General features: G+C 43.9%; 2 protein-coding genes and 2 pseudogenes across 13 annotated transcripts in view; 3 read left to right on the top strand and 1 right to left on the bottom strand.

Moving 5' to 3' along the window:
- Nucleotides 1-23,512, top strand: part of LOC147374915 (UDP-glucuronosyltransferase 1A9-like) — a 128,125-nt gene extending 104,613 nt beyond the window's left edge. For 7 of the 10 annotated variants that reach the window (XM_086377045.1, XM_086377044.1, XM_086377061.1 and 4 more), the window contains exons 2-5: nt 17,250-17,381; nt 19,808-19,895; nt 20,185-20,404; nt 22,566-23,512. In XM_086377045.1, the coding sequence (XP_086233171.1) occupies nt 17,250-17,381; nt 19,808-19,895; nt 20,185-20,404; nt 22,566-22,863 (738 nt within the window). In that variant the 3' untranslated portion in view covers nt 22,864-23,512. Of the gene's footprint in view, nt 1-10,059; nt 11,125-17,249; nt 17,382-19,807; nt 19,896-20,184; nt 20,405-22,565 lie in introns of those variants that run through there. The other 3 variants (XM_086377051.1, XM_086377042.1, XM_086377048.1) reach the window with 3 other exon arrangements.
- Nucleotides 3,211-4,319, bottom strand: LOC147374918 (dnaJ homolog subfamily B member 3-like). Its single transcript, XM_086377183.1, has one exon. The coding sequence runs from the start codon at nt 4,185-4,187 to the stop codon at nt 3,453-3,455; it is 735 nt and encodes a 244-aa protein (XP_086233309.1). The 5' UTR covers nt 4,188-4,319; the 3' UTR covers nt 3,211-3,452.
- On the top strand, nt 17,389-19,762 carry LOC147374916 (bystin pseudogene; annotated as a pseudogene). The gene has a single exon (XR_015155157.1). The product of XR_015155157.1 is annotated as a bystin pseudogene (transcript).
- LOC147374917 (bystin pseudogene) lies at nt 18,899-19,762 on the top strand (annotated as a pseudogene). The gene has a single exon (XR_015155168.1). The product of XR_015155168.1 is annotated as a bystin pseudogene (transcript).
- Nucleotides 23,513-24,515: the final 1,003 nt, after the last annotated feature.

Genomic DNA, 24,515 nt, shown 5'->3' with positions numbered 1-24,515 from the left:
ATATTTGTATACCCATCATAGCAGCATTATTCACAACAGCCAGAAGGTGAGAGAAACCCATGTCCATTGGCAGATGAACAGATAAGCAAAATGTGGTCCATCTATACAATAGAATATTATTTAGCCTTAAAAATGAAGGAAATTCTGACAACATATATGACCACATGAATGAACCTAGAGGACATGATGCTGAGTGAAATAAGTCAGTATCATAAAGACACATACTGTATGACTCCACTAATATGAGGAACCTAGAGTAGTCAAATTCATAGAGACAGAAAGTAAAATGGAGGTTGCTAGGGACTATGAAGTGGGGGAAACTGTGGAGATGTTAAGGGGTATACAGTTTCAGCTTTTCAAGATGAACAGTCTGGAGACTGGTTGCACAACAATATGACTGTAATGAACACTACCAAACTGTACACTTAAAAAATGGTTAAGATGCTAAATCTTATGTTGGGGTATTTTATCATGATTAAACATTTTTAAAAGGCAAACTTTATGAGGAAACAGTCAAACCTATGTGTGCCAATTCAGCAGCTATATGTTTAAAGTAAAAACTATTAAATATTACAAATGTAAATTGAGCAAAATTCAGTTAAATGGGGAAATATTTTAAGACATCACTTTCAGAATTAGGTGTGTTGAGCTTTTTAATTAGAAAATCAAAAATATGCATTTTTAGATGGATTAATGGAACATTTACAAACATTGATCATATGTTATCTGATGAAGTAGCCACTAACTACATATGACTACTGGGCACTTAAAATGAGGATAGTCCAAACTGACATAGGTGTAAGTGTAAAATACATAGCATGATTTGAAGACTTAATGTGAAACATCTCATTAATTTTATATTGAGGGCAGTGGCCAATATGTTGAAGGAAGAACTCAAATTCACACCCTCCCGTGCTGTAGTTATTCAGTCGTGTCCAATTCTTTGTGATTCCATGGACTGTAGCCCACCAGTCTCCTCTGTCCATGCAGATTCTCCAGGCAAGAATACTGGAGTGGGTTGCCATGCCCTCCTCCACGGGATCTTCCCAAGCCAGGGGTCAAACCCAGGTCTCCTGCATTGCAAGTGGATTCTTTACCATCTGAGCCATCAGGGAAGCCCAAGAATACTGGAGTGGATAACCTATCCCTTCTCCAGGGGATCTTCCTGGCCCAGGAATTGAACTGGGGTCTCCTGTATTGCAGGTGGATTTTTTTTACCAGCTGAGCTACCGACCCAGGAATGGAACCAGGGTCTACTGCACTGCAGGCAGATTTTTTACCAGCTGATACCAGGGAACACCAGTATTACCATTTATAGAATACTGATGTGAAAGGCCTGAAAACTAGCAGAAAAGACAAGTCTATAATTAAAGATATAAAGAAGGAACCACAATGAGATGTGTAGGAGAGATGAAGATACAGTATAATCAAGACCCGTACCCTAGGTGGTAGACTCACAAATAGAGTGATTATAATTTCAGATGAGAGAACAAGCTGCATTTTTAGCCTGTCCAGTTCAGATATCTTTTCACTCTCATGCCTTATGCAAACCTTTCTTTGGAGATGACCAACGGGTGGGGGCAACGGCACCCCACTCCAGTACTCTTGCCTGGAAAATCCCATGGACGGAGGAGCCTGGTGGGCTGCAGTCCATGGGGTCTCTAAGAGTCGAGCACGACCAAGCGACTTCCCTTTCACTTTTCACTTTCATGCATTGGAGAAGGAAATGGCAACCCACTCCAGTGTTCTTGCCTGGAGAATCTCAGGGACCGGGGAGCCTGGTGGGCTGCCGTCTATGGGGTCACACAGAGTCGGACACCACTGAAGTGACTTAGCAGCAGCAGCAACGGATGGGGGTCGCACACTTTGTAATGGAATATCCTCAAGCAACTATGCCCAAAAAGATTTTGAGAGCAGAAAATGTGCCAACAGAAAGCTACCTCTCAGATCTGTGTATGTTGCACCACTCAATCAATATTCCAAATTTTCCACTATTCAAAGCTTTCCAAAATTTCTGGCTTTTGTCAACCTGAGATGAGATACACTGTGCATGTGGCAATGGGAAAATTGTGTTTAGCCTTACGGAAATGCTTTGTACATTTCCAGCCGTCCTAGTTGCAGAACCAATCAAAAGCTAGCAATGAGATTTTCATTGTTTTTGGTCATTACCACCACTGTTCTTTTTTTTCATTATTGCTTAAGCCAAGCGATCTGAATACTGTCCTGAGGCTGCTCATAATCAATTGTGTAACTGTGAGGAATTCACTTAAGTGTTTCGCCCTAGCCTTTGAAGGGAGAAGGAAATTGGAGAAGGAAATGGCAGCCCACTCCAGTGTTCTTGCCTGGAGAATCCCAGGGACGGGGGAGCCTGGTGGGCTGCCGTCTATGGGGTCGCACAGAGTCAGACACAACTGAAGTGACTTAGCATAGCACTGAAGGGAGAATGAGTTGGGGGGGGGTGCGGAGAGAGACAATGTGTATGTGCGTGTGTGTGTAGTCACTCAGCTATATTAGACTCTGCAACTATTTGGACTACAGCCCGCCCACCTGTGTTCCCTGTTAGTAGTGACTTCATTCCTACAAAACCAACTTCAGATTTCTGACCTCCAGATCTTTAAGAGAATAAATACACATTGTTCCAAGTCACTGAATTTGTGGTAAATTGTAAATTGTTAGCGCAAGCATGAGAAACTAAATACATTACCTTTACCAGGCTTAAGTGATGTCAGTCAGTCATGTCCGACTCTTTGGGACCCCATGGACTGTAGCCCACCAGGCTTCTCCGTCCATGGGATTTTCCAGGCAAGAGTACTGGAGTGGGTTGCCATTTCCTTCTCCAGGGGATCTTCCCGACCCAGGGATCAAACCTGGGTCTCCTGGACTGCAGGCAGACGCTTTACCTCTGAGCCACCAGGGAAACCAGGTTTAACTGTTTTTAAAAAGCCTAGGCTTAATGTTTTATTTAAACAGTTAACTCTCAGTGGGTCACCAGCAATATGTGGAACTAAATGCCGTCTTTAAACCAAAAGTATTATTAATATATTCATATCTCTTACTACTTTGTGCTAAAAAATGGAAGTAAACTGATTTATCTTGGCAACATTAACATCAGAGCAAACCACTAGGTTCACATTGCAAATAAAGTAGAAAAGCCAGGTTGAAGGTGCCCTGGTGAACATTCTGTCTCAGTAACACGAAATAAGCAGCGTCTGCCCTGGGGTTATGTTTAATAAATAGCAAAGTGCATACAGATATTTACAACAGTTTTAAAGAAAAACAGGGGTCCTATTCTGTGGCCCAACAGCAGCAACAAATAGGCGTTGGCACGAACTGTTCATAAATTCTTGAGTACAGTTGTTTTGCAAGTAGAGCTCGCTTGCAATCTTAAAAAAACAAACAAAGAACGCCCTGCTATTCCTCAAGTTGTGCTCTAAGTTCAACGTGGACCAGGATCACTTGGTGTCAGTGCTTAACAACTGCTCTTTGCCATTTATTATCAGGGACTTCAGCTCCCCATCTTCTTCCACTTCTATCCTTTCTTGGCCATTCTCCACGATTCTCTTGGTGGTGATCATTTTGCCGTTCATGATTTCGGTGGAAGTCGACATGGATTTAAAGTTGCCCGTCCCCCCACTACCACGGGACATGGAGACGGAAGAGAGGCCCCCATTCCCAATGGAACCAAATGAGGTAAACCCTGTATCAAAAGGAGAAAAACCACTTCCAAATGGTGGAAATTCACTGAAGGCGGAGAAGAGCGACGCGGACCCCCTGCTTCGGCTTCCCCGGGATCTCCTCCGACCCCCCACAAAGTTCTCCAGCGGGTCTCCAAAGAAGTCAAACGAAAATGGATCCCGGCTGCCGAAAAACTCTCTGAAGACGTCGGCCGGGTCCCGGAAGGTGAAGATGCACTCGAAGGGGTCCTCGAATGGCCTGCCGCCGCCGGCGCGGCCACCGCCGCCGCCCTCCACTCCCGCCTCGCCGTAGCGGTCGTACACGTCTCTTTTCTTGGCGTCGGACAACACCTCGTAGGCCTGGGCCACTTGTTTGAATCGCCTCTCCGCCTCCTCCTTGTTCTCGGGGTTTTTGTCCGGGTGCCACTTGAGCGCCAGTTTGCGGTACGCCTTCTTGATGGCTTCCGACGAGGCCTGGCGGGGCACGCCCAGCACCTCGTAGTAGTCTACCATATTGGAAGGCCGGGAACGGCCCCGCGGGCCAAGGACAGGTGCTGGCTGGCAGCCCCCGGGGCGCGGACCCGAGTGCCCACCAGGCCAGGCTGCCCAGAGTGGGCGCCCCTTGTGATGATGCCGCGTCTCATTGGGCGAGCCCAGAATGCATTGCTCACGCGGTGCTCTGTGACCGGTTTCACGCAGCCGCAGAGGCCCCGCCCACTCATTTGTTCCGCCCACCCGACCTCCACTGAGCGGTTATCACCAAATGGGGAGATGTGGCTCTGACTACCTTAGCAGATAGTTCTCACAGGTATCTCTCTGATGGTCCTGTGGTTATGACCCTGTTCTCTCAATGCAGGGAGCACTGGTTCCATCTCTGGTCAGGAAATCAAGGTCTTGGATCAAGAAAGAAAGTCATTTTCTTTTTTTTTTTTTTTTTTAGTTGACATTACTTTTTATTTTTTTTTATTTTTTATTTTATTTTTTTTTAATTTTTGACTTGGTCTATTTTAACCACAACATTGCAATTTCACAACTTTGAAAGAAAAACTTTTAATTTAGTAGAAATTCTTTTTTTTTTTTTTATAGTTTATCTCTGTCTTTATTTTTTTTATTTTTATTTTTATTTTTATTTTTTACCATGAGGTACTTTAGTTATTTTCAGTATTCATCCCACTTGCATAATATCTAAGACAGAACTATGTCATACCATATTCTTTTTTTTTTTTTTTTCTGAAAAATTTCACAATATAATGTTGATAGTTTACCATGAAGAAATTAAGAAAAGAGAATAGTTTCTAATGTTTATCCATGTATTGACTGTTCGTAGTGCTCTTTACTCCTTCCTGTATTTCCCAGTTTTGTTTTGATATTATCATCATTCATAAAGGACTTTATCATTTTTTATAGCTCGTGCATGCTTCCTTAGCTTTCATTTCTCTGAAGGTGTTTTCACTCCCATTTCAAAAGATACTTTCAATGAATATCTATTACAGAATTGACAGCTTTAATTTTTCAGCACTTTATTTATTTTTTATTTGATAAATTTAATGCCTTTTATTGCCATACCTCATTTTACTGTGCTTTGCTTTAGTGAGCTTTATAGATACATGTTTTTGTTTTTTTTTTTTTTCCTTGTTAATTTTCTGTTTAGTTGATCTATCCATAAGTGTGAGTGGGGTATTAAAGTCTCCCACTATTATTGTGTTATTGTTAATTTCTCCTTTCATACTTGTTAGGATTTGTCTTACATACTGCGGTGCTCCCATGTTGGGTGGATATGTATTTATAATTGTTATATCTTCTTCTTGGATTGATCCTTTGATCATTATGTAGTGACCTTCTTTGTCTCTTTTCACAGCCTTTGTTTTAAAGTCTAATTTATCTGATACGAGTATTGTGACTCCTGCTTTCTTTTGGTCCCAATTTGCATGGAAAATCTTTTTGCAGCCCTTCACTTTCAGTCTGTATGTGTCCCCTGTTTTGAGGTGGGTCTCTTGTAGACAACATATGTAAGGGTCTTGTTTTTGTATCCATTCAGCCAGTCTTTGTCTTTTGGTTGGGGCATTCAACCCATTTACGTTTAAGGTAATTACTAATAAATATGATCCCGTTGCCATTTACTTTATTGTTTTGGGTTCGAATCATAGGGGTTCCAGAAGAAGAAGACAAAAAGAAAGACCATGAGAAAATACTTGAGGAGATAATAGTTGAAAACTTCCCTAAAATGGGGAAGGAAATAATCACCCAAGTCCAAGAAACCCAGAGAGTCCCAAACAGGATAAACCCAAGGAGAAACACCCCAAGACACATATTAATCAAATTAACAAAGATCAAACACAAAGAACAAATATTAAAAGCAGCAAGGGAAAAACAACAAATAACACACAAGGGGATTCCCATAAGGATAACAGCTGATCTTTCAATAGAAACTCTTCAAGCCAGGAGGGAATGGCAAGACATACTTAAAATGATGAAAGAAAATAACCTACAGCCCAGATTATTGTACCCAGCAAGGATCTCATTCAAGTATGAAGGAGAAATCAAAAGCTTTTCAGACAAGCAAAAGCTGAGAGAATTCTGCACCACCAAACCAGCTCTCCAACAAATACTAAAGGATATTCTCTAGACAGGAAACACAAAAATGGTGTATAAACTCGAACCCAAAACAAGAAAGTCATTTTCTTAAAGTAGGCTTGACATCAGGCTTCCGCTTGGCTGGAGGTGAGGGGTGTTGTCCTGTTGTTCAGTCGCTCAGTCGTGTCCAACTTGTTGCGACTCCGTGGACTGCAGCCAGGCTTTCCTGTCCTTCACCATCCCCCAGAGTTTGCTCAAACTCATGTCCATTGCCATCCAACCATCTCATCCTTTATCCTCTCCTTCTTCTGCCTGCTGTCTTTCCCAGCATCAGGGTCTTTCCCAATAAGTTTGCATCAGGTGGCCAAAGTATTGGAGCTTCTGTCAGCATCAGTCCTTCCAATGAATATTAAGGACTGATTTCCTTTAGGATGGACTGCTTGGATCTCCTTGCAGTCCAAGGGACTCTCAAGAGTCTTCTCCAACACCACAGTTCAAAAGCATCAATTTCTTCGGTGCTCAGTTTTCTTTATAGTCCAGCTTTCACATCCATACATGACTACTGGAAAAATCATAGCTTTGACTAGATGGACTTTTGTTGGCAAAGTAACATCTCTGCTTTTTAATATGCTGTCTCTGATCATAACTTTTCTTCCAAGGAGCAAGCATCTTTTCATTTCATGGTTGTAGTCACCATCTGCAGAGATTTTGGAGCCCAAGAAAATAAAGTCTCTCACTGTTTCCATTGTTTCCCCATCTATTTGCCTTGAGGTGATGGGATCTCTGCCTTGATCTTTGTTTTTTGACTGTTGAGTTTTAAGTTACCTTTTTCACTCTCCTCTTTCACTCACCTTCATCAAGAGGCTCTTTGGTCCTCTTCGCTTCCTGAGATGAGGGTGGTGTCATCTGCATTTCTGAGGTTATTGATATATCTAAGTTGGGGGTAGAGTAGAGTAATCAGAGTAAGTTTAGTCTGATCCTTGTCTGAGAAACAAACACTCTTACCATTTGTCTAGAACAGCATTTCTCCAACTTTTTTTTCCTCAGGACCCTTTTGCTTTTGTTTATGTGAGTTATATCTATCAGTACTTGCTCCAGCAAAAATTAAAACAAGGTCAATTTAATAACGATAAACCCATTACATGCTAATATAAATCATATATTTATGGAAAATAACTTTTTCAAAACATTAACAAACAGTGCCATTATTTTCTATTTTTTTTAACATCTCTCTGGATTAACAGAAGAGCTCGACTTTTATATCTGCTTCTGCATTCAATGTATTGCTATATCACGTGTCATGTAGCCACTGGGAAACTCCAGTGTATTCAAAAGTCAAATATCATTATCTTAGAAACAATTTTAACTTTGAAAAATTCTCTGAACATTTTTTGGGGATCCCCAGGGTGCTCTGGCTCATAGTCTGTTAACTCCTGACCCAGTATATCAAAATGATGAAAACTGCTGGCCATGTTTAAGTGCTGCATGTAAACTTGGGATTTCGTGATTATTTCTGCTAAAACTGCTGTATCACCATGCTTTTCTTTTTGATATTTGACTTTTCCACTCCCTCCTTTTTCTTTCTATGACACTATATTAATTTCCTTGATAAATGGTGAGGCAACACCAATGAAGTTCACTTAGTTCTAAGAGGAAATGATTAACCAATGAACTCAATATTTCATCATAAAAGGTAATAGATCCAAAAGGGTTCACCTTTTCACCAGAACAAACTGCTGATTCCATATCACCTTGAGAAACTCAAGCCAACCTGGCACTTGGGAAGCATGCAATAAACAATAGTAGAAAGTAGAGATTGGTAATAGAGTCCACTGTGAACAAAGCAATATGGAAAAGTACAAGGTGTGTTTGGGGTAGGTTAAGTGATTCAAAATGGCAGGAAGGAAAGGGGCAGAGAGAGCAGTTAAGCAGAAAGGCTAGAGAAGTGGAATGAAATGGAGTCCATTCCAGGGCGTTTTGAAGGCAAAGCTGTGGAGTCTGCATTTATTCTGGACCCTAGGAATGTGCTGACCAAGGTTTCAGGGATGGTGGCGGCTGGGACTGTGCGATGGATGGCCGATGCAGGGAATCAAAAGAGAGGTAGGGACTAAGAGCCTTGGAGGTTGAGGCCTAGAAACAAAACCATGGCAGCTGGGTCTGAGAACCAGTGGTAGAATGATCCCGATTTGGCACTTGCTGGGTTGAATAGAGGGCCTAGAGCAAAGGGAGAAGGGGCATCACATCCAAACAGAAACATTTACTGAGTCTTACTGTCTGCAAAGCCGTGGATAGGTAGAGATAGAGGCAGAGAGGGAGTCTAGTAGGGAACTCAGGCAAATTGCTGAAGGATACAAGGCAGAATGGGGGCTTCCCTGGAGGCTCGATGGTTAAAAAAAAAAAGTCCACCTGTCAATGCAGGAGACGTGGGTTCGATCCTTGGGTTGGGAAGCTCTCCCAGAGAAAGAAATGACAACCTACTCTGGTTTTCTTGCCTGGGAAATCTCATGGACAGAGGAGCCTGGCAGGCTACAGTCCACGGGGTCGCAAAAGAATTGGACACGACTGACTGAGTAAATGGCGACAGTGACAAGGCAGAATAAAGCAAAATGCTATGGAAAGTCAATGAAGGTGACTTTGTTTCCCCTGGAGGGCCCCACAGATTATCCAGAGGCAGTGGACCTGTTTATGTAGCCCTTTTCAGTTTAGTAACAAGCAGCTCCGGTTTGATTCCATCAAAAGAGCTAAGAGTAGTTGGGACGGTGAGTTTCTTCACTTCAGCATGGCTTCAGCTTTAAAAGAAATCACCTTCCAGGGAGTCTAGGAACGCTCTTGCAGACACCCCACTCTTTAGTAGACACCAGAGCAAGACTACATCACTGCCCTGCTCGGTTTCCTTGGCTACCCATGCTCCCCGACCCCAGCACATCTCAGCCTGCCCTGTAATTGCCTTGTTGTTTGTCTGCCAGAGCCCTCTTGACAGGCACAGACCGTGTCTAACTTGGATTTCGGGCCCTGGCTCTTCGCATCATGCTGGGAGGGCCAACACTTGCCATAAATCTTTGATGAGTGGGGGAATTCACAGTGGATTCTGAGGGTCAGGTCTCCACAGGCTGCAGGGAAGAAGTTTTATTGGATTGCTTAGTCATGGTTCTTGGTCATAATTTTTGAGAGTGGGTGTGGACTGCCTGCTATTCATTTTGGTAAAGAACAATTTCTGGTCTTGGACAGAGTCACACTCTTAAACCATTCAAGTGCACAGCGGCCTCAAAAAGTTCTGAGGCTCTGCCTGATGCAGTAAAGTCATAAAATCATTAACGTGGTGACTATGTGTTTTTACAGCCCCTTTGCTCTATGTAATCTACAGATGAACGCTTGTGACATTGAGACTTTAGAAGAACGACTGCCCTTATTGTTTAAATTGGACTATGAATTTCAGAATGACAGATAAGCACACACCTATGAGCCAAACCCTTGCCACCTTTTTTCTTCTCACCTAGAATCTTGATCTTGGTGAACTCCTGGGCAGGGGAGGGTGGGGAGGGAGCTTAAGAGTGCAGAAGCGTGAGCATGCATATGCCTAAATCACTTCTACACCTGAAACTAACACAGTATGGTATAGTTCAATTGAAAAGATAAAAAAAGAATTTGCGTGCTTAGGGGCTTCCAGACAGTTAAACTGTTGCCTGTGGCGAGACCTAGAAAGTCCTGCCCTCTTTATCTCTAAAAGTAAACGCCCAGCAGTCTGTAGCTGACTGACAGCTATGGTCACATGACACAAGCAAACACTAACTTGGTGTTTAGTTTGGTTCCTGAGTTATGTAAGTGAGAGGGGGCAGACCTCCGGCAGGTGGCTGTCTCGGTAGTAACAGCAGAGCAAGCATGACAGCAGGGTCCCAGGGGGATCGCCCAGTCATCCTGCTCCTGCTGCTGTGGGCACTCGGCCCCTCCGTGTCCCAGGGTGGGAAGCTGCTGGTGGTCCCGGTAGATGGCAGCCACTGGCTGAGTTTGGTCGGACCCCTCCAGCCATTGCAGCAGAAGGGACATGACATAGTGGTCCTGGCACCTGACGCCTCCATATACATTAAAGAGGAAGCATTTTACACCTTGAAGAGGTACCCTGTGCCATTCCGAAGGGAGGACTTGGAAGAGACTTTTATCAGCCTTGGGCGTACTGTTTTTGAGGATGATCCTTTCCTGAAGCGCGTGATCAAAACCTACCAGAAAATCAAAAAGGACTCGGCTCTGCTCTTATCCGCCTGCTCCCACTTACTGCACAACAAGGAACTGATGGCCTCCCTGACGGCAAGTAGCTTCGATGCCGTGTTGACAGACCCTTTCCTTCCCTGCGGCCCCATCGTGGCCCAGTACCTGTCTGTGCCTGCCGTGTTCTTCTTGAATGGACTGCCATGCAGCCTGGACTTTCAGGGTACCCAGAGCCCCAGTCCACCATCCTACGTGCCCAGGTATCTGTCCTTTAACTCAGATCACATGACCTTCCTGCAGCGGGTGAAGAACATGTTCATCACCTTGTCAGAGAGTTTGCTGTGCGATATGGTTTATTCCCCATACGGGCTGCTTGCCTCGGAAATCCTTCAGAAAGACATGACTGTTCGGGATCTCATGAGTTTTGGGTCTGTCTGGATTCTCAGAAGTGACTTTGTGTTTAATTTCCCAAGACCCATCATGCCCAACATAGTTTTTGTTGGTGGGATCAACTGCGCTAGCAAAAAGCCACTCTCTCAGGTGTGCATTTGAGTGGGAACTTTGTATACCTGTATTCTAGCAAGAACTTTGAGTGGGTGAACTTGTCATGGATCTGCTGAGACAGCCTCAAATGCCTTCTCTTGTTCATTTCTATTTCACCAGTCTCTTAGGAGTGAGTTGTAATTTATAACTCTTTGGCATCTTCTTCTAGGTTTTTTTGTTTTTTGTTTTTTTTTAATCGGAGATTTTAGGAAAGTGTACTTTGGCCATTTTATTCTGTGCACTCCAGTGGATAGTAATTGATTAGATGTGACATGGGTTAAATGCCATAAACACAGGGCCCTGGGTCCAGGGTTCCTTGCAGAGAACAAAATTGTGCAGCGTGCACTTTGCCCATGGTCAGGTCAGGCTCACAAAAGTCAAGATTGCTGAAATAATTCTTTGGCATCAATAGATAGATCCTGCGTGGCAGGGAAAATTGCCTTTATGTTCCTGGTTAAAAGTCCAGTTTCTAGATAATAAGAAGCTGAATACGGCAGTTCCATTTCCTATAATAAAGCAAATCACTAGACAGCCAGGTTCTGATGCTGGATTCAAAGCTCATGCATCTCACTCTCTTAAATGCTTATATATTAATGTTTTCACCCTCTGCAACTGGAAGTTTGCAGAAAAAAAACAAAAGTAGCATTCACATTCTCTTCCAAATCTCGACAGAGAGGATAGAGAATAGCAGGAGAGTTTCCTTCTAATGGGGATTTGGGAAAGATTCTTCAAGTAGGTGACAGTTCAGTGGGCGTTCCTTCATTTATTCAAGTATTGGTTTGGGATCTGCTGGTAGCCCAAGTACTTTCCAGATGCTGAGTCTGGCTCCTACGAGGGGCTACTATCACCCTCATAGAGTGATGAATCTTATTTCCAGTGAGCTTCTGACATTCGTATTTTATAATATTTTAAAAATAATAATTTTTGACCTTGGGTCTTTGTTGCTGCCCAGGCTTTTCTCTGGTTGCAGCGAGAGAGGCTTACTCTTCATTGCGGTGCACAGGCTTCTCATGACGGTGGCTTCTCTTGTTGAGAAGCACGGGCTCTAGGGAGGCCTGGCTTCAGTAGTTGTAACTCCTGGGCTCTAGAGCACAGGCTCAGTACTTGTGGCACACGGGCTTAGTTGCTCCTCGGCCAGATCAGGGATTGAACCCGAGTCTCCTGCACCAGCAGGCAGGTTCTTTATCGCTGAGCCAGCAGAGCAGCCCTCATGTTTTAAATGATTATATAATTGTCATAGCCAGCTGAAACTTCTGGCAGCAGGAGCAATACCAGGTGAGGAGTCGGGTGCTACCTGGATACCTCCATCCCACTGCTGCAAAACAGGGGCTCCTGAATGGGGCTCTGATTCCACCCCTGTAATGTGAGGAGAGATCTCGTAAGCCCTCGAAGACCCCTGGCAATAAGATTCTGAGACCCCCATGGTCTGCTGGACACATTTGTGTCTAGTGGGGTGGTCTGGTGAAGAAAGAAGGTGTGCTGTGGATTTTCTGAAAGCAAGATGAGAAAATCCAGGAGTGTAGAAATCCGTTAATGGTTCTTTTTCAGACAGAGAAAAAGAAAGGGGTGAAATGTCATGAAACCAACAGTCATATCTCAGATCAAAGGAAAGAAAGTTAGCCAGCAGGTCCGAGCAAGATATTTTTGCATGTTTGCTGTTGCATTTGGAAAACAGCTCTTATTTATTTAAGTGATTTTCTTCTTTATTTAGGATGTTTCATGGGAGAGACTGCAGAACTTTATCAAAGGTCTTTCTTGACATCACATCTTTATATCATTTATTGACATATTTTCCCCTTAAGTGGTAAATTGTATTGGATGTGTGTTGGTTGCTGCCTTGTTTTTTGCAAGTGAGCTTCGATGTGAGAATATTTCTGTAAATTGTGCCTGATAGCAGTTCCCATTGTCTTACTGAAATGCTTTTAATTTGAAATTCCATTTTTAGATGCTAATATCACCATTCCTGCACTGCTTTTGTTTACATTTCTCTAGTGCCTCCTTAATACTCCAGGTCTTCAACCTTCTTCCTTCTCTTTAAACAACATGAAGCACGGACTTCCCCGGCAGTCCAGTGGTTAAGATTCTGTGCTACCAATGAAGGGGGCGTGGGTTTGATTCTTGGTCAGGGAACTAAGACCCCACATACTGTGCTGCAAAAGATAAACACAACAAAATAAACCCGAAAGCTCTACAGAGCCAATATTGTTAACCTAGTCAGGCAGATTCCTTTAACAGTTGAATTTCACCTGTTTGCACTTAACAATCAACAGATATGATTATAACTCTTGCAGTTTATTTTTACTTTGCTTTGTCATTTCCCTTTTTCTTGATTTATGCTGGTCTGTCACATTGCTGTTATCTTTTTTCCCCTTGGTTAGTTAGAGAGTGCTGCTCTGCACTTCCTTCCTTCTATTGGGGATCATACTATTCCCAATGCTCTTGGTAAAAGTCCTGAACTTTTCAAGTATAAAGATGAAATCTTTGTTAATGAGAGTCCCTAGAGAAAGCACAGCTTGGTGTTGGGCATACCTTCGGGATGCCATCAAAGAATGAAGATGGTAGAGCAATGCTGAGAGAAAAGGCATGACACTCAAGAATTCCAAGATGTCAGTCCCCTCTCAGGCTGAGAACATCTCAGAATACACAGAGGTCCAGAGATGGTGTCCACACATCCACAATGGTTGTAAGGAAAACAGTCAAACAGAGGATCAGTAAGAACAGACTTGAAGATGATGAAGAGAAGAGAGTGGTGACAAGGAAGCTCAAAGTGTTCCTAAGTGGCTCTGAATGTACAATGAGACAGCAACACATTTCCAACATACTGTTTCATGAGTCTCCTTGCAAAATGAAAGGCATTTGGGAAGGAAAAATCTAATAAAAGCCTAGAACTCAAAATACTAAACTCACAGCCAAAGTCAGGACTTCTAGTAAAAGCCTCCTGGGTTTCGAAGTCAGTACACTTGACAAACAGGAGATTAACAAGGCCCAGGATGCCTGATAACACTACAACTGCTTTTGAACCTAGAAAGGTCAACAATACTACACTAAATGCCATGGTTCTCAGTCACCTGAGACACGGCAGTGATGGAGGCAGGGGTCCGTGTCCCATCGCAATGGCACTTGGTACCCAGCTTCTTTACCTCTGGACACCAGCTCTCAGGGTGTCCAGGCAAGAGTACTGGAGTTGGGTGCTATCACCTTCTCCGTGGCATTCTTTGGAGACATATAAAACCATCTGGAGACTCTCAGGGAGTGAATTAGATCATTAATAACCAACAGTTCAGGGAAAATTGCCCTACTTGTGCCTTGCTCTGTTTCCTTCAAGTAGATTACCACTGCGTGTGTGTGCGTGCACGGGTAGTGTGTGTGTGTCTTGAAGCCTGGAGCGCTCTGGAGTTGGCTCTGAAGTTTGGGAACAGATCACGCCATGCTAAGATTATTGCCCAAGGCTAAATCTAGGGGTTTCCTTCCTTTCTTCCTGAGATACACCCACCATTCATCTCCAGGTTCTAGTTTCAACGCTGTGACTAATGCTGCTATTCTTCTGATTGCATTATTCCTGTTGCATCTTGCTGAAAAGTTTGGCATCATTTCAGGAGGACTCCAAAGAGTTCTGGTACCATAGTTCTTTATGTATCAGTATAGAGAAGAATCCAGTGAGAGGCAGAGTGATTTATTAGGGTAGGATGCTTGTGGGGCTTACATGGGGCTTCCTGGGTGGCTCAGTGGTAAAGAAAAATATACCTGCAATGCAGAAGATGGAGGAGACACTGCAGGTTTGATCCCTGGGTTAGGAAGATCCCTTGGAGGAGGGTATGGCAACCCACTCCAGTATTCTTGCCTGGAGAATCCCATGGATAGAGGAGTCTGCAGGCTACAGTCCATAGTGTCTCACAGAACTGGACATGACTGAAGTGACTAAGCACACACACTTGAGGCTTACAAGAGGGCGGGTGAGAAATGCCACACCTGAGAACTTAATGTGCTACAGCTTTATGATCAAAGGAAAAGCAGGGAGGGGGAGAAGACCTTTGTCTTTCTTGAGTAGACGTCATGCTTCCATCATCGGCTCCTCCTCCAGGAGCGTTTTCTTGTCCCTATATGGTCAAGCTAGGGTCACGGTTATGTGTGCAGACAGCAAGTCCTAGGAATCATTAACTTACTGAACTCACTGGGCAGGACGTTGGTCTCACGCTACCATTGTTTTAGTGTTTTGGGACACACCATGCTTTTGCTGCCTGGTTTTGTTGTTACGCAAGCCTGCTTGGTTTTGTGGTTAAGGAAACCTGCTTTCTCAAGTAATCATGAACTTACAGGGGTCTCCTATGTTTTTCTACTTATAATCTGCTAGTGGGATTAACTATGTAATCATCTATTATGTCCCTTCATTCTATCCCTATCATTTTCAGAGCTTTCATTTGACATTGATCTCTAAGTCTATCCATTATTCCTTAAGGGATAGGCCTTTGCCAGGTCGTAAACTAACCTGTACTTACTAGCTGGGATCCCTGCCATGTCTGATTCTCACCCTACACACACAGACATTTTCTAATATCCAACTTTCTGCTTCATTCAAGGAACCACAGATTACTCGGGTTCTAGTAGTTGTAAGAGTCATTGTTAACTGGCAAATCAATCATAGTTGATAGCTCAAATACACCAAAACTCACTTGATGGGTTCAGTCCTTGGTCAGGGAACCCACAAGCTACATGGCATGCCCCCCCCCCCCAATTACTCCTTGACTTAAAAAGTCATCATAATGACAATAGGATGCCGTTAGTAAAGGGAAGGACTTTGAATGCACTCAGGCCCTAGTTTTCGGATGATCCTGTCTCACATGCAGAGGAGAACAAGCTGGTGTAATCCACACAGGGGTCGGCATGCCACCCTGTCTCTGTTCTCCATTCCTTATTCCTTGGGTCATCTGGCCCTGAAGTTTCTTCTGAAAGTCTCGTTGCCTTGTCTTGAACTGTGTCCTTAAGTAGCCAAGGCTGTCTGCCTGCTGGTGATCTTTGCTGGATGCTTCCTGAGACAATGGAGCAGCCTTGCACGTGCAGCCTTCCTTGGATGACCGTGAGGGCCATAGTGAACTAAGAATAGGAAGCGGGCTCTAGGTAAGGGTCATATGCTGCGTGGGTGAAAACTATGCCTGTTTCTCCTTCCTACCAAGAGGCTTTGGTGGTCAAGGTTTACTCACATGCCCTTCACCTTCTCTGAACCCCACAGAAGGGGCTCAGGTCGCTGGGACACACTTGGCAAGGGTTTCTGTCCCTTATTTTGTGTTTTTCATACCTAGGGAGGAACAGTTTACATTTTACAGTACGTACGGAATCAGCAGAGAAAGATTAAAATACGTTTCTGTATATTCTTTATGCTAAAGCAGGCACGTTGACTTAAACACCTTAGAAACTCTTATCCAGGAAAAGGTTGGGAAAATGCATGGTTAACTGGTTACATTTCAGCATGGAGTTGACACGGATATGAGCTTTACTCGTTCAAGTGTATTGACTGCCACAGGCTGCAGGGAAGCCAGAAGGATTTTTGTTGTGGAAGGATTTTTTGCTATTTGAGGTTTTTCCTTAATCATGAGTCTAATTCTTAATGCCCTCTGTAGCTTTGTGCTTTGACTCCATTCATTCTTTCAGCATAAAAAGAATATTCTAGAAGTCTTGAAAAGTAATACGGGTCTTTACATAGATTTTCTTAGAGAGGAAGTGCCGGAGAGAGTTTGCTGAAATTCTATTTGGACAGTGTTTCTCTCCTCCCATGTTTCCTTTCACGGAATCTGCTGAAACCTCACTCCTCTCTCCAGGAGGCTCCTTCCCCTTTCCTCCCTTCTTACTACTGCCTTCAGCTCTTTCGTTCAGCCCTCCTCCCCAAAGCCTGCTTTCTTCCAAACTTTCCCAGCTGCATGAAGCCCTGGGGAAAAGGATCTGGCTTTACCTCTGATCACTTTTCTCTCAGAAACTTGACACATGACTTGGAATCTACATTTCAGAGGAGAACCTGGGTGATAACTCTGTAAGCAGGAAACATTCCTCCTTGGGGATGGAAAGGACTTGGGGAGGGAGGGTGTTACAACACACATTAATACTTTGTGTCTCTATCACACACACACACACACACACACACACACAAATACACACTCCTGTAATCACTTTCTTATGAGGAAGATACCTTATTCAGAGCTGAATGCATATAGTCATCAAAAAATATGAGAAAAAATTAACTGGAAATTTCTCTTCTGCTTCTAGGAATTTGAAGCCTATGTAAATGCTTCTGGAGAACACGGAATTGTGGTTTTCTCTTTGGGCTCAATGGTCTCGGAGATTCCGGAGCAGAAAGCTATGGAAATTGCTGATGCTTTGGGCAAAATACCTCAAACAGTAAGAAGATTCTATATGATTTTTTTAATATCTATCTTCACAAGAGTTCTAACCCCAGACTTGCAATAACTAAATTAATTTATGAGTTGGGCTTTAAATTTGGATTTCCCTTTCACTTCCCAATTATTACTAGTAATCCAAAGGTTTTTTTTTTTGCTATTTCATTCTCAACTACACTGTTAAACCATGATCCACTGCACGAGGAGGACTCTTTCTCACTTAACTGACTCAAAAGTGTATTAAAGAGAATTTATTTTTTTAAAATAAAATGAGCAGGATAGTGTTTCTTCATATTGCATAAGAATATTTCTCCAGAAAGCAGTTGGTTAGGACACTGGATTCATTTCTTATATTTCTGCTTTTATAGTTCCATGCCCACTCATTTTATTAAGTAATTTCCCTTGAAGTTCAGAAAAGTGCAAAAATCATAGATATACAACTTGCTGAATTTTCACAGATTCACGAAGTGAACACACCCATGGAATCAAGCCTCTGGAACGAGACACAGAATGTTACCTGTCCCCAAAAGCCTTCTTAATCATCATACCTCCTACCTTTTCCAAGGTTATATTCATTCAGAGACTCCAGTTTCTAGCTACTATAGCTGATGTCTTGTCTTGTTTTAAAAATTGTATATGTCGCACTCGGGGCCTTTTTCCGTCCATACCCACGTGGGAAAATTCACGGCCCGGTTTTCTAGAAAAATGCCCAAGTTCAAGGCGGCCCGCGGGGCCGGGGGTCAGGAAAAGCATGCGCCGCTGGCCGAGCAGATCCTGGCTGGGGACGCGGTGCGGGCAGGAACCCGAGAAAAAGGGCAGGGTCGCGGAACCGGAGACGAGGAGGAAGAGTACGTGGGGCCCCGGCTGACCCGACGGATTTTGCAGCAAGCGCGGCAGCAGCAAGAGGAGCTCAAGGCAGAGCATGGGAGCGGGGACAGACCCGCGGTGCCGTGGGAGCGCGCTACGCGGCTTGGTCCAGGAGTGCCGCAGGATGGATCAGATGACGAGGAGTGGCCCACCCTGGAGAAGGCTGCCACAATGGCAGGGCCGGGCTATCAGGCGGAGGTGGTCGTGGACCCCGAGGATGAGTGTGCCCTTGAGATGTTCATGAACCAGAACCCTCCTGCCAGGCGCACCCTGGCTGACATCATCATGGAGCAGTTAACTGAGAAGCAGACGGAAGTCGAAACGGTCATGTCCGAGGTCTCAGGCTTCCCTGTGCCCCAGCTGGACCCCCGCGTCCTAGAGGTCTACAGAGGGGTTCAGGAGGTGTTGTCTAAGTACCGCAGTGGGAAACTGCCCAAGGCATTTAAGATCATCCCTGCTCTCTCCAACTGGGAGCAGATCCTCTACATCACAGAGCCTGAGGCCAGGACCGCTGCTGCCATGTACCAAGCCACAAGGATTTTTGCCTCTAACCTAAAGGAACGGATGGCCCAGCGCTTCTATAACCTGGTTCTGCTCCCCCGGGTATGAGATGACATTGCTGAGTACAAACGACTCAACTTCCACCTCTACATGGCCCTGAAGAAGGCCCTGTTCAAGCCTGGAGCCTGGTTTAAAGGCATCCTGATCCCGCTGTGCGAGTCGGGCACCTGTACCCTCCTGGAAGCCATCATCGTGGGCAGCATCATCACCAAGTGCTCCATCCCCGTGCTGCACTCCAGTGCGGCCATGCTGAAAATTGCAGAGATGGAGTACAGCGGGGCCAACAGCATCTTCCTGTGGCTGCTGCTGGACAAGAAGTACGCACTGCCCTACCGAGTGCTGGACGCCCTGGTCTTCCACTTCCTGGGCTTCTGGACAGAGAAGCGTGAGCTGCCCGTGCTCTGGCACCAGTGCCTGTTGACTTTGGTCCAGCGCTACAAGGCCGACCTAGCCACGGAGCAGAAGGAGGCCCTCCTGGAACTGCTCCGGCTGCAGCCCCACCCCCAGCTGTCCCCGGAGATCAGGCGTGAGTTGCAGAGTGCCGTCCCCCGAGATGTAGAAGATGTTCCCGTCACCATGGAGTGAGGATGCAGCGCTCGCCTGGGTCTGCGGAGCGTGGAAGGACTCCAGGATCCCTGCTGGTGACTGGAGGTGATTCCGAGCCTTGACGGCTGAAGACCCGGATCAGGGCCAAGACAGGTCTCAGGCCTCTGACTCCCCAGTTCTCAACAGGGGGCCATAGTAGGGCTGGTTCCCTCTTGCGTTCTAGGCCTGCATACCTGCTCAGTTCTGGGACCTGACTTGAGGTCCCACAGCCCAGCACTCCCAGGTCCCAGCTAGGGATGGAATGGGTACTTCCTTTCAGGCTGTTGTGTCAGGTCACTAGGAGGTGGATAAAGACAAAAAGCAGGTATTTATTGAAAAAAATAAAAATGGTATGTGTACGTTCTTAAACTCGGGGGTTTTTTTTGTTTTGTTTTGTTTTTTTCCTTCTGCAAGGTCCTGTGGCGATACACTGGGACTCCACCACCAAACCTTGCGAAGAACACAAAGCTCGTCAAGTGGCTGCCCCAGAACGATCTGCTCGGTACGTGGGGAGGACTTAGCATGTAGGGTCTAACCAAGGTTAAGTTAAGAAAGTGGCTCAGGCAGGGCTATTCTAAAGCATTATTTAGCTGGAAAGGATTATTGTCAACATATCCCACATTGCCTTTTACCTGGTAGGATATCTCAACCCACGTGCGCTTCTGCACATTTCTGCAGGGGCCATGTGTGGATGGCACTGGGCCCTGAGCACGCTTGGAGGACCCAGACGATGTCAGATGGTGAAACTCGGTGGCTTGACTGGTGGCATCACCCCCTGCTTTTCTCCTCAGGTCACCCAAAGACTCGGGCCTTTATCACACATTCCGGCTCCCATGGCATTTATGAAGGAATATGCAATGGCGTTCCCATGGTGATGATGCCCTTGTTTGGTGATCAGATGGACAATGCAAAGCGCATGGAGACCCGGGGAGCTGGAGTGACTTTGAATGTCCTGGAAATGAGTTCAGAAGATTTAGAAAAAGCCTTGAAAGCTGTCATCAATGAAAAGACGTAAGAGAAAAACTACCCAGGAATACTTGCTACTTGTATTTTGGCCATCGCCTCACAATAACCGTTCAGATGCAAAAACAAATACCCCAAGATCTAGTTTATAAGTAAGATGACTTGGGGTTATTACCACTCATTTTACACAAACGTGCTTTAATTTCTATAGAATTTATCATAAAAATGATTTTAAATATTATTTCCCCTGGTGTACTTAAAATTTCCATTTATTTAAAAAATGTCAATATAATAAATGTCTGATCTCTAAGTTCCTGCAAAGAAAGAAACAGAAGAAGCATAGTGTCCAAGATAAAAACAAATCAGTTACTTAAGGTATGGTTTTTCTCAGCACTGAAACCTGTGAGAAATTTTGTCCATGGGGGTTTAAAAATCTGTGTGTGTGTGTGATGTGCTATGACAAAGGCTCATGATAATAGCAAAGTCAAGGTTGTTCAAATGTGGCTCTGAAAGCAAATCAATAGGCAAAAGCCATTAGATCAAATTATCTCTGCGTGAACTTTATTGTATTGCTGTCAATTGCTACAAGTAATAGGCTGATCAGAATCTTCTAGGAAGAAATTATGGACAGGCGTGGACTTCATCCAACAGTCAGCTATGTATGTGCACATATGTGCATGTGTGTGTATGTGTGTGTATCTACGAGAGTATCAGGAACCTTTACACATAGTTTCTTCATTTTGAAGGAGACATCAGTCAGGAAGACAGATGTAAAAAGACTGGAATGTGTTCACATAGGAAGAGACACTACACAGGGGAACAACCAAGCCTAGACAAGGGAAAATGGGCAAGAAATGATGGTGCTCACATGTATGTGATGCTTCTGATTGAAAAAGAATTATCTACATAACCCCAGGGTAAAGTGCCCACAGTGTTTGGACACAGCAGTTGATGTGATTCTTATCCATCATTTCAATTGGCTTCTGGCAGCCCAACTTGTCAGCATTAGGTCATGCTGCTCATGCATCACTACAATTAAAGCCTGACTTCTTTCCATATGCTGGTAACTTATTCTTGAGGTTCGTATTAGTAACGTAACTTTGACCTTTCGTTCAGTGGTATGGACAACTACTTGTAATCCAAAAGTGACTTGGTAGAAGTTCTCTAGTACATTACTATCTAAAAAAAACCCACACTAATCAGTCATTTCAAGTTACTAATTTTATTCCTTTCTGACCCATCGCATGTGAATCTCCGTGTTCCCAAAACTCTAAACTGGGACGACACCCAGTTTAGAGAAGTGGAAAGATAAAGAGATAAAGAGAAGATAAAGAGAAGTGAAAAAGTTTCCAACATCGGGTTATAAAACCAGGCCATAACAGGTGCTTAATAAATTAATGAGTGAAAGTCCAAGAAAATCTATTTTGTATGAGACAATTTATATAAAAAGAAGGTGTTTAACAGAATTTATGGCCAAATATTAGTAGTACATTATAATAATGTACCCATATGAGATGATGGTCATGTTTAAGGTCAGATATGACCATAATCACTCCTGAATAAGTGTCTTGCTTTTCCGTCTCTCCCCTTCTCTTCCCCTTGCCACCTCCTCCTTCCCCTTCTCTTCCTTCTCTTCCTTCTTCTAGTGCACCCATACTAAGGGAGGAAGTATCCAACCCATTTTGGATTTGGATATTGACTCAGCTGTTCACACAGTCCAAAATAAACAGGAACCCATTTTTTCCTTAACAGGCTGCATAGACACTCCCTCATGCAGAATTTAGCACTTGGATGGTCTGATGCCTCAGTAGTTGAAAGTATATCACTGTCCTGGATACGGCACTTTAAACTGTCTTTTACGGTGGCTAGAAGTGATTATTTGCAATCTCATTGAATGGGAAATCATTAATAATTTCTGAGATGACCTGTTCCTTTATTTCTTTATCTTGTTACCACAAAGTATGACTAATTTCCTATAAGGATATCACTAAAAAGAGAAGAAGAAGAGTAGGAAGCAAGTTTCAAATAACTTAAAATTTTGGCTTCCAGTTTTAAGAGAAAAAATATTTAGTGTGTGTGTGTGTGTGTGTGTGTTTCTGATTACAATAGAAACTCTACCACGTTTGGAAAATCTGGAAGCAAGGATAGAGGGAGGATGGTTCACTACTGCTGGTGTTCCAGGCATTCACATAACTGTCTTTGTGTTCAGCTATAAGGAAAACATCATGCGCCTCTCCAGACTTCACAAGGACCGCCCCATAGAGCCTCTGGACCTGGCTGTGTTCTGGGTGGAGTTTGTGATGAGGCACAAGGGGGCATCCCACCTGCGCCCTGCAGCCCATGACCTCACCTGGTACCAGTACCACTCTCTGGATGTGATTGGCTTCCTCCTGGCGGTCACGCTGACGGTCATCTTCATCACCTTTAAGGCCTGTGCCTTCGCCTTCCGGAAATGCTTTGGGAAGAAAGAGCGAGTGAAGAAATCTCATAAATCCAAGACACACTGAGAACGGGGTTGGAAACTTTAGAGAAAGGTTAAATTCATGTTATGCTCACTCAAGAACTACTTTGCCAGAAAATGACGCCCCAGAGTGCGTTTTGAAAAGTAAAAATGACCCAATCCCTAGTCACACACACAGGTAGAGATATTTGAGTCTCTTTGCTGTTTCCTCCAGTACCTTAATCTGGAATTCACTTGTCATCTTTCAATTGACTTAAGAGAACTGGTAGGTCCTTCCTCAACCTACAATACTGTTCCTGCCCAGAAATGGGACCTGTCTGGGAAGCGTGTCTTCCTCCCCCTCCCCCAGGAATGTGTCCAGCATCGGTAGATTCATTCGGTTACCAGTTATGGCTGGTTCTCAATTATGCTCATGTTTCACAGATACCACTATGCATCTAAAGAAGATGTCTCTTCCTTGTCCTTGATGTGATGTGAATGAATGGTATAGAGTTCTTCTGAGACAGTGTATGATTTCTGACTTTACTGGGGGAAGAATGATGTATAAAATTGGTGGGTGATATGCCTGAGTAGATAATCATTGCTTGTCCCAAACAGATCTGAATTTGACAGATGCCTAAATTATAGTGACTGGAAAGTATATTTTTTTCTGATGTGATAACTAAAAATACATTAATAAATTTACGTTAATTATATTGGTTAGGTGTTCTCTTTATGGGTGTTGCATTTATTTATTATTAAACTACATGTTTTAACTACAAAAGTAATACGTGATTCTGACAGAAAATTTGAAAAAGGTGTACACACACACGTGCAAGGAGATTAAAGTCACCATTACTCATGTTCCCTCATGTTTGCCAAAATAACCACACTTATTTTTTTGGCAAATATGTGTAGTTATAAAATACTGCAAATACACCATACTTAGTATATTGAAAGAACGCTACCGTATTTGGTATATTGGTAAAGTGAAGGAAGAATTTAGAAAACACATTCTTCCTTCACCTTACCCTATTGTGAATGCTTTCTCCAGGTCTTTATATAACATTTAATTTGTTTTAAGTGGCCAAGGAATACTCTATTGCATGAATATACCAAAATTTATATAACCACAACCCCCAGGTATATTCATTTTTATTTTCCTTTATAAAAAAGACATCACTAAATATTCCAGTAGCTGAGTCTTTGTACATACATATCCATGACTGTTTCCATGGGAAAGGGCCTTCCAACAGATCAATGGTTGTTTGTTTTGGCTCCATTAATGTGAGGATTCATGGGCAAGCAGTTTATTTGCAAAGGGAAGGAAAGCCTGAAGAGGAGTGGGGAGTAGGGTGGGGAGTGATGACCATCAAGAAGGCAGCTCTCTGTGGGCAGCTGGAGCTCAATCCTGCTGCTTGCCGTGGGCAGCCAGTGCAGAAAACACGGTGGATTTACCCCACTGGAGGCAGAAGGCCCTTGGGGATCCCGGCACTTGTTCTTGTTGGTGATTGGCTGCTCCCAGGTGGCATTCATTTCCCTGTACTTCCGGGGGTCCACAAGGGCAGGTAAGAGGGCTTTAAAATCCAGAGAGGACCCACGGGAGAGAAATGCAGATGCCGTGTTGGAGATCAGGCCCTGTGCACTAAGATATAGGAACACAGGGATCTGGGTGGGGCACTGATGCATGGTTCCCTCCAGTAAATGGTTTGAGACAGT

This window comes from Bos grunniens, chromosome 3 (assembly GCF_055505025.1).
Source record: "Bos grunniens cultivar Pamir isolate PY7600 chromosome 3, Bosgru_T2T1.0, whole genome shotgun sequence".
Classification (NCBI taxonomy): Eukaryota; Metazoa; Chordata; class Mammalia; order Artiodactyla; family Bovidae; genus Bos; species Bos grunniens.
The sequence above is the reverse complement of the archived record's forward strand: the minus strand, read 5'-3'. Positions and strand labels throughout refer to the sequence as shown.

Bases quoted from the DNA above. Each gene is read 5' to 3' on its own strand.
- LOC147374918 (XM_086377183.1), bottom strand. From the start codon at position 4,187: ATGGTAGACTACTACGAGGTGCTGGGCGTGCCCCGCCAGGCCTCGTCG.